The sequence below is a fragment of the Balearica regulorum genome, chromosome 1 (assembly GCF_011004875.1).
Source record: "Balearica regulorum gibbericeps isolate bBalReg1 chromosome 1, bBalReg1.pri, whole genome shotgun sequence".
In the NCBI taxonomy this organism is placed as follows: Eukaryota; Metazoa; Chordata; class Aves; order Gruiformes; family Gruidae; genus Balearica; species Balearica regulorum.
Genome location: NC_046184.1, coordinates 185,019,673 through 185,033,695, shown reverse-complemented (window position 1 = coordinate 185,033,695; position 14,023 = coordinate 185,019,673). Strand labels below are relative to the sequence as shown.

The 14,023-nt window shown below is 42.8% G+C and overlaps 1 protein-coding gene across 4 annotated transcripts in view; it reads right to left on the bottom strand.

Moving 5' to 3' along the window:
- Positions 1 to 14,023, bottom strand: part of DGKH (diacylglycerol kinase eta) — a 168,053-nt gene that overhangs the window by 147,566 nt on the left and 6,464 nt on the right. For all 4 annotated transcript variants that reach the window (XM_075741767.1, XM_075741769.1, XM_075741768.1 and 1 more), the window contains exon 2: positions 12,905 to 13,087. In XM_075741767.1, coding sequence (XP_075597882.1) covers positions 12,905 to 13,087 — 183 coding nt within the window. The remainder of the gene's footprint in view (positions 1 to 12,904; positions 13,088 to 14,023) is intronic.

Here is a 14,023-nt window from a genome sequence, read left to right as displayed (position 1 = left end):
GCAGCATTTATTCCTGAATACTCTCAAATGGGCTTTCACTATATATTAACTCTGAGCAATAAAACATCAAGACCACATTCTTGTTTCAGTTTAGGATTAGTTTTTATAGCCAATATATAAAAGGAGATAGTTGTAATAGACATGCTATGATGTTCTTAACTGGAACTATATAAACAGTGCTTCTATAATAGGCACTACTCTGAACTTTGTCAGGGAACTGCCTGAACTTCAGGCTTCATGTCTGGCGATGCTTTTCCTGAATTTTAAACCTGAAAGAAACATCTGTAAAGATGAGAATAACCAAGCTATACACAATGATTAAGAAAAAAAAAAATAAAAAAAATAATCTGAGAATAAGTAATTTTCAGAGAGCATGTATATAAATTCCTCCTGTAAGCTCCATTCCCCAGGTTAAAAATTAAGTGCAGATTCAGGCAAATTTAGGAGGCTCTAAAGAACAGCAAAACTCAGCCTATTATACCACTTAATAAGATACTGCTACTGATTTTCAACCTTTCCATCTAAAAATAAGGTAATTTTGCAATTAAAACAAAAGGCACTATTAAACCTTAAGTGTCAGAACATTTTTTCCTTATTTATACCTATCAGATGAATAATAACTGTGTAGCCACCCTGAAAACAAAAGTTCTGTTACATGTGTTTCTAAGACAGCAGCACTACAGCCTTGCACACATTCTTAGGTATTCATCATGGATCAAATTTTTCAAGCACAATTCAGCGCTACCAACCATTTTTCTCTGTGGATACTGCATATTATTTTTATCATACAGCTTAGTATAAATTTATTTTTGTGTAAGTTACACTACATACCTCCCCAATGAAAGAAAAACACACAAATGTTTCTCTGTACACTGCAAAATTCTGCACACATCAACAATCAGAGGTTTAGTACTGCATAACACCTTGGGGAGAAGAGTTGGAATCAGTATTTCTCTATCGCCACATGCTGTGGTAAAACTGATTAGTGGTATTAGGAACAACCAACAAAATTTAAGTGGTCCAAGGCCAAGTAAAAGGGAAGATCAAGCTTTGGCTCAAATGAGAGACCTACAGTCTTTCAACTAAACTGCATAGTTTGAGAAGTTTTAGAATCACTTCCATGACAAATAATTTACCAGACAGAAAGCATTAAAAGTATATCCAGGACATGCAGGGTCAAGAAATCTGTATCTTATCAAGTCCTTGTGCCAAACGTTTCTTTGCTGCATTCAGATGCACCTATTCTGTACCATGCTGATGACCTCTGAGTCATCTGTCACCACCCGCAAGAGGTGCGGAATCACCTCCAGTGACGTGGGAAGATTGGTGAAGATGGCGCAGCACTATCCAGACACCTTCAACTGCATCTTGACCAACTGCATCTCGGTCAAACCCTAGGTCATCAAACGTGACGCAGAATGACATCAGAAACAAAAGAAAACATGGAAATAATTTAAGTTCTTGCAATTTCCTTTTGTAAGAAATTTTAGTTTACTTTAGTTCCCAATTCCCCTGAGCACCTCTTAAAATTCTAGTTTTCAAATTTTAACTAACGCAGCATACAAACAGACTTACGGCAAATAAATCACAGCTATAGTAGGGAAACTATTTGAAATAGCAATCAATCCAAGGATGTGTAATTTAGAGAGAGGAGAAAGACTTTAGACCTTGATAAGGTATGACATGATTCCATGCCATTGATCTGCAATCACATAGCTTTATCTGTAATGCAAACAAAAAGTTATTTAGAATACTGCTAATTAGGTAGAATAAGTATACAGTGGCACATTGCTGAATCTATAAATAGACAGCAACCACATCATTTCACTCCTGCACCATGTTCTAAGGTATGGGAGGGAGGGAGAAGAAAGGCACTTTCGTTTTTTTAAGACCTTTCTTAAAGTTGCACCAATGAAAAGAAGTACTTTTTTTGTTTCTGAAGGTATTTAACCAGGCCTTTAAATATTGACAAATCTTCCTCAGCAGACACAGGTTATCCTTGACACCTGTGTAAAAAGAAGAAAGAGAATACTTAATTTGAAGTAAATCAGGATCCATATTCTAGTGATCTGTAAGACATTCAGAGAGAGACAGCTCTGGCCAACCCGATGTTGCTTAGAAAACGTCCCTCCTCTGTGCATGGGTGTGGGAACAGATGACCTCCCAAAGTCTCTTCCAACCCAAATTACTATTACGATTCTGTAATAACCCACATAAATATATTTTTTCTAGAAAAAGTCCATCTCTATAACCTCTCACACCTACACACGGTAATTTAAACTGTGGATTAGCTATAAATAACCTTGGTGTATATTTCAAAGAAAAGGTATAATCATCCTTAGCATAAAATTCAGGAGAAGCTCATTTGCCTCTTGCCCTGGCTGTAACTTTTTTTTTTTTTTTTTTAAACTCAAATAGAAAACCATTTCCCAGTCATTTCCAACTCCTCACTGTGAGGCAGCCTCCCAGGGACACAGGTTTATCATGAGCTCAAAGGGTAATTTGAAATAGGAGCCCTTTGTAAAACTGTTGGCAGTGGATCCCTGGCTGGCGACGGGTGGGGAAGCAGTAGAACATGTGATGTTAACTCCTTTTATCTCCTCCTCAGTGGTGCACACAGTGACTAAGTGAAAACCCGATTTTTTTCCCTAATTTTTTTTCACCCTAAACAGTGTAAGCAAAAAAAATAAATTTCAGTATTGTTTCGCATGCACACACACATGCACAGAATTACTGGTCTCTTTATGCAAGAAATAAGATCATCTGAAGTGTAGATACAATCAGAACTATGGACAAATGCAAAAGCTTAAAGAAACTGGAATAAAGATTATGTATTCTTTTTACACACACAAAAAAAAAGCTATTCACTGTGGTTGCATTTACCTGGCAACACCAGGTAACATGAGATAATACACAAAAGCACTGATGGGTTTTTAAGCATACAGCTTGACATTGCCAGCACATTTAATGGCTTGATTTTGACAGGAGCTCGTGAGAAGTTCTGTACTTATTAGGATCTTCTTTCCCTTTGAAATGCTGAAGAAGCAGCAGAACAGAGTTTTGCGATGCAGCATCAGGGGCACAGATAGAAATCTGTCAACCCCCCTGAAGCCCAGACTATTTATTTTTTTAATGCAGGTAAGGGAAAAAGCTTGTCATCTGCTAGACAGGATATAAGCACAGACCCTAACCTGTGTAATTGCCTTTGAATTTTTGAAAGCTTATTTGCCAGCGGATTGGGGAAGGTTGGAGACCACCAGCCTAAGCAGTGAAGTGTCTGAGGTATAAATTTTATCCTGCCTGCACATAGTTTTGAGGCACATTGACCAAAATGTTCTCTCTACAAAATGTTAACCAGTGGACTCAGTACAAGTAAAAGTCCTTTCTTTGCTTCCTAAAGCTTGCCTGCTTCCAGAACCAGGCAAGAAGCGCAAACAAACATGTATTAGCCCAGCATTCATTCATAACCAAAAAAACCCAAGATGTAGTTAACTGAGCCACATGAAGAAGTTCTCCTAAATTCTGGTTTCCCCCTACGAAAGCATTATCTCGCAGACTTCCAGGATATATGCAAAGTTTGTTTAAACAAGTTCACTCACTCAGGGGAAAGAAAGTTTAACATCAGATAGATGGCTCTGAAGGTTATTCCTGTTTATTTTGTCTGTAATGAGAAGCTATGTAAATGATAAGAATATTTTTTATTTCCTTAAAAGCTCTGGTTTAATCAGAAATGTTGGCTCTTCATCTCACACCCAAGTAACTCACTCACACCAGCTCCCTGTTGCAGACCTGCATCTTCTCAGCATTCTTCCCAGGCAGAATCCATGTATTATAAATATATCAAGTAATATGCAATAGAAAGAATTACTGTTTCACCATGAACACCAACATATTCTTCCAGTGATGGGATCTTTGACTCACCAAACCCCCTTTTACTCTTTGTTCTCTCTTTTTTTTTCTTCCTATTTTAACAGACCTCTGAGACTGAGGCAAATCAATGTTTAGCTATAGAGTAACTCGTGTGAAGCTGCCCGAGATACCAGGCAAAAAATTACAATAATAGCTGAAAAAAATCCGCAAAAAGGGTGCATTAGTTTTCAAGTCAATAGCTCCCCGGTGAACCATCTGGTCCCAAGATTAATCAGTACCACTGAAGGAGGAGGCAGTGCAGAGAGAAACTACCCAGAGGAACAACCTCATCAATCTGCACCCTCTCTAAAACTCCATGCCCAGCAAACTTTGTGGTCTTGGGCAGTTCCTCTCTTTATCGGGATTATTGGAAGAAACCTTGCAGAGGGAACAGGCTGAAAGGAAAATGGATGTCACCCTTTCTCTGTTCAAATTCCTGAAGAAACCATGACAGCAGCAGGCAGGAAAGGAGGGAGAGTACAAGAAGCAAAAGGTCTCTATGGGAGCATTACAACAAACATAGAAGTATGTGCCCATCCTCACCATCAACAGAGTGTGCGCATAGGGAGGGAAGAAGTCTCTGCCCGACGGGTGGCAAGGACTGCTGGTTAGCCACGGTGACCTTTTCTGACATCCTTAGCTGAACCACAGCAAGCCACCCTTCTCAGCAAGAGCTGGGAAGATACCGACCTCCCTCTCGCTCCAGAGCATCACAGTGGCAATAAGGACTATAAGCTGTGAAACTGAAGCCAGTCAAACTCGGTTGCTAAATTTAAGCAATCACACAACAGGACATAACTGACCAGAGCAGCATGACAGCCCTTTAGATCCACTTAAATCTCCACAGGCATGAAAAACCTCGGCAGATCTTCCCAGCACGAAACTATGCCAGAAGTGCAAAATGACACCGAGGGCACGGCCGGCTCTCCTCAGCAAGCACGTCTAGAAAGACCCTGGCATGGGCTGGACACGCATCCTCCCGGCGGCTGCCCAAAGAAGGGCTCGTCTTCCTTCGCACCCAGCAAATACATAGGGAGATTCATCACCCACAAGCTACTATTCAGCTTCAAAACCCTACTAAGGTTGCTAAGTGACAATAACGTAGCAAGATCTCACACCATTTGCAAACCCCAAACATTTAAAGGCAAGGAAATGAATGGTTCAGATCTTCATAAATCTCACGCCACCCATCTAATAAACAAATAAATTCTCATCAAGTATAAAACCTTGCTGAATTCATTACAATAACGTTAGCTCTCCCAGGAGCATAGCTCAGGTTTTTGTTATCGTGCTTTCAGTATCTAAGTGGTGAAATACTCCTAAACGGGAACATTAATCAAACGAAAAACTTAGCTGGGAGAAAAAAATTATTTGCTCTTTCTTCATAATTGTGCAATATATCAGGGCAATTCCTACATGGTAAAAGTTTTATAAGTCAACTACGTTCTGACTTCATGTACAAAATTTTTATGGCCCACATCCAACAAGCACTTAAGTACCGGCTTAATTTTAAGAAGTAATTAATCATATAAAAGTGTACAGGACAACTGAAGTGTTTCAGTATGTGCTTAAATGCTTTACTAGAATAAATCTCTTATTTCATTTTAAATAGCATCTAATGCAGTGGTCTTATTTTTAGCATATCAATGAAATAATATTTATTTTGGGTCAACATTAAGTTTGTTTGCTGTGATAAATGTAATGTTTACATTAAGAAAGAATGAGGTTTCTTTTTATTATCATGTGGAGGATGTAAGTTACAGATACCCCCAAGCCAGGCTTTTTTTTTTTACCATTGCTAGCAAATTGGGAGTTGTGGCTTGAACTTAGTATAACAGAGCTACGGTTATCGCACTGTTATTTAGTAGCCTGTTCTTAGGGTTTTAAAAAAAAGATGTTGGAGAACACAACTTACTTTTTGGAGGCAGGAGGAGAAAGGCTAAAACAGTAATGTAAGGCGGCAACAAATACAAAGGTGAAAGAGTTATCTCTCTTCATAAAAGACAAAGTCCAGGTACCAAAGTATCAAACTGAAAAAAACTGAACAAAGCTAGCCATGCTGTCAATAACTTTATAACGTCAGATCCACCTACCTTACAAATAATTATAAAGAATCTCAAAAACCTAATGGTCAACCAGAACAAAATATTGGTCTTGTGGTTCCTCTACAAGTGAGCTACTCAACTACCTTCACAACACACCAAACTGTGTCTTAGTTATCCCTATCAAAGGAAGGCATCCAAAACATCAGAATGACTACAGAACCACTCTTTTATACCCAAACCTCCGTATTCTGAGCTTCAATGAATCCACACACAGACACACACCACTTCACATTACCTTCTTGCTGCGCTTAGATTTTGAGGTCTCCGGACTATGTATGTTGTTCTATTCTGGTAAGGTGATCCCTTACCAGAAGCATGGCTGGTCATAGTTCAAAGAAAATGAGAGTAACACTGTTTAAATTAAAAAAAAACCAAAACACAACAACAACAAAAAACCCAAACCAAAACAAAAAACCTTAGCCTTTTGGAGCTTTCCAGAGCAAGAATATTGGTCTAAGCTGCCTTTTATCATCTTCAGTAAGTCAAGAGGATTCAAAACTTCCCTTCACATAAAGGCTTTGTGAGAGCCAGACAGACTATTCTTGTGATCACTACTTCAATTACAAAATCACTGTAATTCTACATATTCTGCTACAGATATCCAAACTAACTCAGCTAGTCCAGCTGGTCATACAGTAGTCTTGCATCTTGGATTCTGATGTAACTGCTGGAAACAATTCAAAATGTCCACAAATTATTTATATAGCCTTACATGGATAAAGACACATCTATAGAATAGTTTTTTCTCGGGCCCTGGTATGGCTGTTACGTGTCTTCAGAACTGCGTGCAAGAAGTTCACATGGTAAGACATCTTGGAAAGGGACTCCCAGTTTTATTTATTCTTGAATTAGTCTCCACTTCTTAAAACTAGAAACGCTCTCTAAACTAAACAACAAGCTCAATGTGTTTCACCTGATCTCTTTGGCAGAAAGGCATTCCCCAACTCCGTGGAACAAAACACAAAACAATCAAAATCTCTTATATTAAAGATGAGAGTGTGATTATCTTGTCTTTTTTCACGTTCACAGCTCACCAGCTGGCTGGGGAGGCGAAGTATAATACTTCACATTATTTTTCAGTACAAAATAGCATTAAAATTTATTTCTAGAATCTTTAAAGGACTAACAAGACCAAAAGCAACATTTTCTTTGAAGACATGCTTGCAAATATCTACTAAAAACATTACAAGCTCCTCCTTCCTGGTACTTAGCTAGCAATTTAAGCTTTGCCAATACATGCATCACTAAAATGCCTTAGCAGATTTCATTTCAGTTTTACACAAACATGTGTCAGGATTTGGAGCGGTAATGACCACTGTGCCTTAAATAGTGTAACTCTTTCCATTCTAAGCCTGCTCACTTCTACATAGCGCGTTCAGTCATTTTTAACTTCCCAAAACTATCATGTCTCTGTCTGAAATGTTTCATTAACGGATCATTTTTTGAAAGCTTATGTAGAGATACAGCAGGTATGAGAAGCACTAAATATCATGCACCCTTTCACGCTAAAAACTGGCTTGCTTCATCCGGGCCTACTGTAGAACTGAGTAATATGTATATGAAATCTTAAATATATTACTCTGTGCATGAATACATGTGGCTGCACGTATCAGGAGCACACACTGATGAACTGATTCTGAATATTTCACTTAAAAATTAGGTTAAAGACCCCATGATACAAGGAGGGAATCAAATTTGCCAGACATTTTACAACAGTTGTGAAAAAAAGTTGGTGAAACATTTTACGAAGGATGGATATACAGTGCAAGCACTGAACAACTAATTTAACTGCAGAGCAAAAATGATGAAAAATACAAACACTGCAGACAGATATCCTGCAGCACCCTTCAATCTTTTCTGTAGGCACTGCCAGGTGCCAAGAACTTGAGGACGATTTCTATGCGCTTGGTCACTTCAGTTCTGTCCTACGCTGTGTAAACACAACGATAAAGTTTAGTGACACTATATGTGTTACTGTCATTGCAAAATTGCAAATTGCAGTGCATTTTGAAGCTGTGCAGATTCAGACAATCCTAATGCAAATACACGTTCCCCAATGGGGTTAAATTTGCTACTGTGACATTCTCCTGAGAACTTCTGGTACATAAAAATCATGTTTCCTTAACTAGAAAGGAATCAACTGCTACTTAGCTGAGTAAATCAGGAACCATCAAAGCTAGAAAAAGCAGATTACATTGCAGAGTGTGATGTTCACGAGGTCTAATGCCGGTATCAACCACAGCACTTTACACTTAGGTGAATTAACAAGCTATGGTAATCGGAGAGAAATGTATACCAGAAACAAACAGGAAGTGACTACTGGGACTTGGCGCTGTCAAATGTCACCATATGGAAGACGTTAGAAACTTTGCGAAGGCTCAGTTCCTAAATGGCTGGTGTTATCCACTAAGGCCAATAAAAACACAGTAGGGAATTTAATTAATTTACTTTTATTACTCCTTAATGATTTAGGATATCTAAAAAAAATATATTAAGACTCCAGATAACTAACAACTCTTGCCATTTCACTCAACGACACTGTACCATCTCCACTAATTATAACGCACCCGCGTTCCTGAACATGTCCCACGTTACAGTAATTTCATTATTAACAAAAGCCACTGGGGGTGAAGGAGCAGGAAAAAACGTTCTCCCAGACACATTACAAGTATATTTATCTCACTCAATACATCCTATTTTCTTGCATTTCCTGATTTATACTTTCTGCTCCAGAATGTCTGCTTCATCCAAAAATAAACACAGGCCAGATGCCCAATCACAGATTTGGGAGCAAAACACCTATCCAGCAGAGCTTTCCCATTAACTGCACATGGACCCATTAAAGTAGGAAGCCAGGTCAGCAATGAAAGTGCTATTCTTTATATCCACTTTTTAGCAGAGAGTACTCAAGACAAGAGTAGGAACTATAACTGACGACTCTACTTCCAAGTATCCAGGGACCATTTCATTTATTAATCCTGTGTTCACCCCCAAGATAAGCAGAATTTAAAGAAAAAAAGTGTCAGCTCTAATTTGAGCCTTCCCATCTCGACAGGTCCCAGCTATTAAGAACTGAAGCAATATCATCTTTTTAAGGAACGTACTTTGCACTAATGATTAACTTTAAAGAAAGTACAACTCAGGCAGAGTTTTTGGGCTGCAGCCCCAAAGGTCTGAAGTCATCTGTTTCATTTAAGAAAGGCACCGATACTGCCTGTCTTAACCAGCATCTTTGAAAGTTAAAAAGACAAATTTAATGCAGACGCATAGAGAATTTTCCACAACTTAAATGCCCAATAGAACACTGTTTGTACAGCATTGCATGTACTACTTTAAAACTGTCTGACTACAGTTTTCAAAAATACTCATAAACTGCAAATGTATCTTCCAAAAATGTTTTTTACCAAGACACTTTTTATGTATTAAGTATGCAGGTCTCCCAGTGAGGGGGGAAATTGTGGGTAGACATCTCAAAATCAAGAATTGTTTCAATGCTCTCCATCAGGGATTTCAGCTCAAAACTGCTCGAACTTCACAGGGTACCTGCCACCTGTTTATTCCTTTGCATTTTCTCCAGGGAGCACATGCAAACTTCACAGATGTAACAGATTCCAGGATGAAGTTCAAAGATGCTGGCTTTAATGTTGCAGAAGTACTAATTAATCTTGGTCCTGACTCCCCTAAAGACACTTACTGCCACAGTGTCACTCCATAACCAGGTATGGGGCTTGAGCAAACAGCTCCTAGCTACAAACAAGGTGTTGGCCCAAAGAATAGTTTAGTCCTTTGCACTGCAACTTGTTCTCCTCAGGTTTGCAGAAAGCAAAACATGTTGATCTTCAGGTTTTCTGTTTGAGGAAATCAATAGTGGCCATATTTTGACACAGATATGCCTTCAAAGTACTCTAAAAATGCGAGGAATACATATGCATATATTAAAAATACACACATAACAGACATTACATAAACATCTGGCCCTATCACCCATCCGTTTCTCATAGTGATTTACTGTAAAAGCAATTCCACTGAAATCAAGTGAGCAATTTGCAGAGGAAGTTGCTATTCAACGGGGGCAAGTGATGGTAAAACTGGACAACAGCTTTCTAAGTAGAACTACAAGCATATGATTAGCGTATCACAAACAAGCAATTAACTTCAGTGTACTTAACTCTGCCAATACAGTATTCTTTTTTTTTCATTGTCCCATTCTGTTTTTCACCCCCAGCGAAATAATTAATTGTTTTTATTTAGGAAGAAGAGGGCAAAGCTTAAAAACTCCCTTTGAGCACTACAGGTGTTAGAAATCTTTAGCTTTGTGCTAGCGAAAGGGGCTTGCTCTTATACATACATTTGCTAAATCTTATTATACACACATTAAAAAAAAAATCCACTCCTGAATGACTCTGTCTGCAAAGTATCACCATATGGTAGCTTTCACAAATGATCAACTGTACCAAAACATCTAAAAATAACATCTTCTTTAAGTAAAATAAAAACAATTACCAGCAGAGACTTTTGGGTATAGTTCTGAGCTAAGGAATCAATACCATGTTGCTGAAATGTTTCAAGTAAGTATACAAGCAAGCTCCAGAGAAAAATAGCACAGCGTTAAATGGCCCTCAAGCATCAATGATAAATGTAATATACATGTTTTAGGTTCTTTCAAAAGCCTATTCTTAGTTGTAAGACAAACCCAGTCCATTTAATTAAAACCTTAGCTTACAAACACATTCACCGAGTAAGCGAAGCTTAACAAATCTAATTTGAATGAAAGGGACTAGCTGGGTAAAAGAGCAGCTCCCTGATGTTCCTGGCTCTAGTGGTTTCATGTAACCACTGATCACCAACTACTACAACAGCAAACATACAACACCCTTAAACTAAATGGGAATTGTCTGTCTAAATATACCTACTTTTAAATAATGCATCATGAGTTATAAAATAAAGTGCTACTGAATTATTTAACATGGGTCTCATCTTTAACAAAGATATATCACTTTTAATGAAATGGAAAGAAAGATGTTTATATTCGGGGTTGCACATTATTGTAAATTGCAACCAGTAAAGCAACATTTTATGACTCCAATTATGTCAGCAGTCAGTTTTTCCTATATATAATCCGATTCACAGAAATAGAACCGAGATGCAAACTAAGATAAGCAAAAGCATCACTTAAAGAGTTGTCTTAGAACTTTAGGCAATCACAGCTTTGCATTCATTCACAGCCCTCAGATACGGAATATCCCACCAACTGGTAACAGTTGGTAAGAATTGGCTGGAATCCCATGCTCACAACAAACCTATTTCAATAATGTCCATAATCCACATGTTTCCTTACGCAAGTATCAACCCCTATGAGAGCAAACCCTGGAATACACTGAACACCACTACACCTAACACAGCATCATACTCTGTCACTTTTAAAACATTTTGAAGACCGTCACACAGAAGCAGTGTTAAAGCTCAAAGTTTGTTAGGACTACATTTTCAACACGATGCAATAGCTGTATATGATTTACTATAGTAACCCTTCAGCCAGGCCTAACATCTGCAAATGCAAAATTAACATTTAGCAATAAAACGGGATGACACATTGTATTTAGGAGGTTTCAGGAAAAAAAAGGCTTTCCACCTCACCTAATGAGATAATGCTACTGTTTAAGAATCAATGCTTTCTGTTCAAAGGTGGCTGCCTTTTGGAGGTAGAGTGTAAAACAAAAGCTCAAAGGAAGAACAGCAACAGTCCAACAGGACTCCTCAAACAGCTCCTTACTAACTTTAATGGGTGCTCTGTAAAGGAAACAACACATGACCTATTGTGCAGAAATCAAACCCTAAGGGTGATCTGTCTGGGCCTGTACTTTGCCCCTCAAACAAGACGCTTAGAGCAAAAACCCTGACCTTGATGTCACTGTGCCCATAGGCTCTCCTCTGCGGGGTTTTGTGCAGGCCCCATCACTGAATGTGGACCACGCTTTGTAGAAAGCCATGGGATCCTTCTACACAGAAAGTAAGTAAGGTCTCATTATTTTTGTACTTTTAAATGCAAGCTTGCTGAAGTTCATTTTACAGGAAAAAAACGTGATATAAATACACCATCCATCAAAAAGTTAATTCCACCAGGATGACTTCGGCAGCCCGACTCGGCCAAAAAAAACCTGCATTAACCTGAAATTTTGACAGCTGCTTCACGTATCCAGCCCCACGAGCGAGGATGTATAGAAGTTTACTCCCGCCCCGCGAGGTGCCTTTCAAAGCGGCAACCGCGTTTCCCTCCTTCGCGGCACTCCCGCTCCCAAACGGGAGCCCGATGTGCCACCGCGGGCTCCCTGCCCGCCGCTGCCCGCCGCTGCCCGCCGCTCCGGCGGAGCGCACAGCGGCGGCCCCCCGGGGCCGGGGGGTGAAGAAGACAGGGAGAGGGGCAAAGGAAAGTTGGTGAGGAAGGGCTCCCTGAAACAGCCCACCCGCGCTGTGGGGAGGCAGGGCGGGATCCCCGGTGCCCGCCGCCGAGGAAGAGGAGCCGGAGGGAGGCAGCCCGCCGCTTCCCCCCACACCCAGGACGCCAGGCAGGGCAGGGCAGCTGCCGGCCGCCGGGACAGGCGGCTTCCCCTCCGGCCCCGCAAGAGCCCCGCCGCCCCGGGGGGCTCTTCCTGCCAGCCGGGGACAGATGTGGACGCAACAGCTGGACTGGGAGGAGGGGAGAGGGAAGGAAGGAAGAGGCACGGCTGCCTCCCACCTCCCCCCCCCCCCCCCGCCGCCGCTCCCGGGGATGCGGGCGGGATGCAGCGGCCGTCCCCGTCTCCGGGCTAGCCCCGCTCTTGGATGGGGATGGAGAAACTTGTCCCGGAGGCAGCGGGGCTCGCCGGCTCCTGCCCTTCTGCCCCCCTTACCTTGCTGCGGATCTGGCCCGAGGTGGACACTTTTCGGATGAGTTTCTGGGGGCCCTCGTGCTCCCCTTCGCTGTCCGACGACTCGTCCGCCGGCCCCGCCGCCGCCGGGGGTTGGGGCTGGGGCTGTTGCGGGATCCCGGCGCCGCTCATCCCCGCCTCGGCCCCGGCCATCTTCCCGGACTCCTGCCGAGAGAGAGCACACGAGCCCGGCTCAGCCAGGGCAGCCGCTGCCGCTCCCCTCCCCGGGGAGGAGGAGGAGGAGGTGGCGAGGGAGGGTGGGGAAAGAGGCGGCGCAGGGGGGAGGGGACGGAGGCGGTGGCGGCGGGGACGAAGCCGGGCGCTGGCGGAGCGGAGCGCCCGGCCGCCATCTTCCGCCGCCCCCTCTGACGGGGAAGGGCCGCGCCCCGGCCCGGCCACGGCGGGCGCCGCTCCCCGCTCGCAGGGGGCTGGGGCGCCGCCACTCGCCGGAGGGCGGAGCCGGGGCGGACGGGTCCGGCCCCCTGCTCCCGAGCCGCCGGGAGTGGGTGCCGGTGCCGCTCCGCCGGCCGGGCCGGTTCGGGGGGGCTGCGCCGCAGGTGAGCGCCGGGGCGAGTCCGAGGGGCGAAGCTGGGGAAGGCGGGTGGGGAGGGCCCCCGGCGCCCCCCGCACCGGCCCGGGCTTCCCTGCACGTCCCCGCGCCCCGCCGCGCCCGTGTGAATGGAGTCCCGCCTGGTTCGGGAGACGGGACGCAGCAGAGGCAGAGAGCGGCCCCCGGGTACCTGGGCACTCTCCGTTCACACCCCGCACTCAACACACACCGTGGGCTTTGTCACACCAGATGACCGCCAGTGGGAGGTGGAAAGCCAAGTTTTAAAGGTTTCACGCGAGGCCGGTGAGACCGTCCGGCTCTGAACACGAGCGGCCTTCCCTCGTGCTCCCCAGTCACGGATGAGGACCGCGTTGCACACCCTTGGGAGCCCGGGATGCGTTCTGGGGACTGGATGGGTGGCATCTAGTGCAATGGGTTCCTTCTCCGCACCTCCAGCCACTCAGTCCCCTGGTATCCTTCAGCGTCAAAGCGTTGGACGATTTTGGCAAATGCATACATTGCTTCCCAGTTGTTCTCTCCTATTGTTTTAT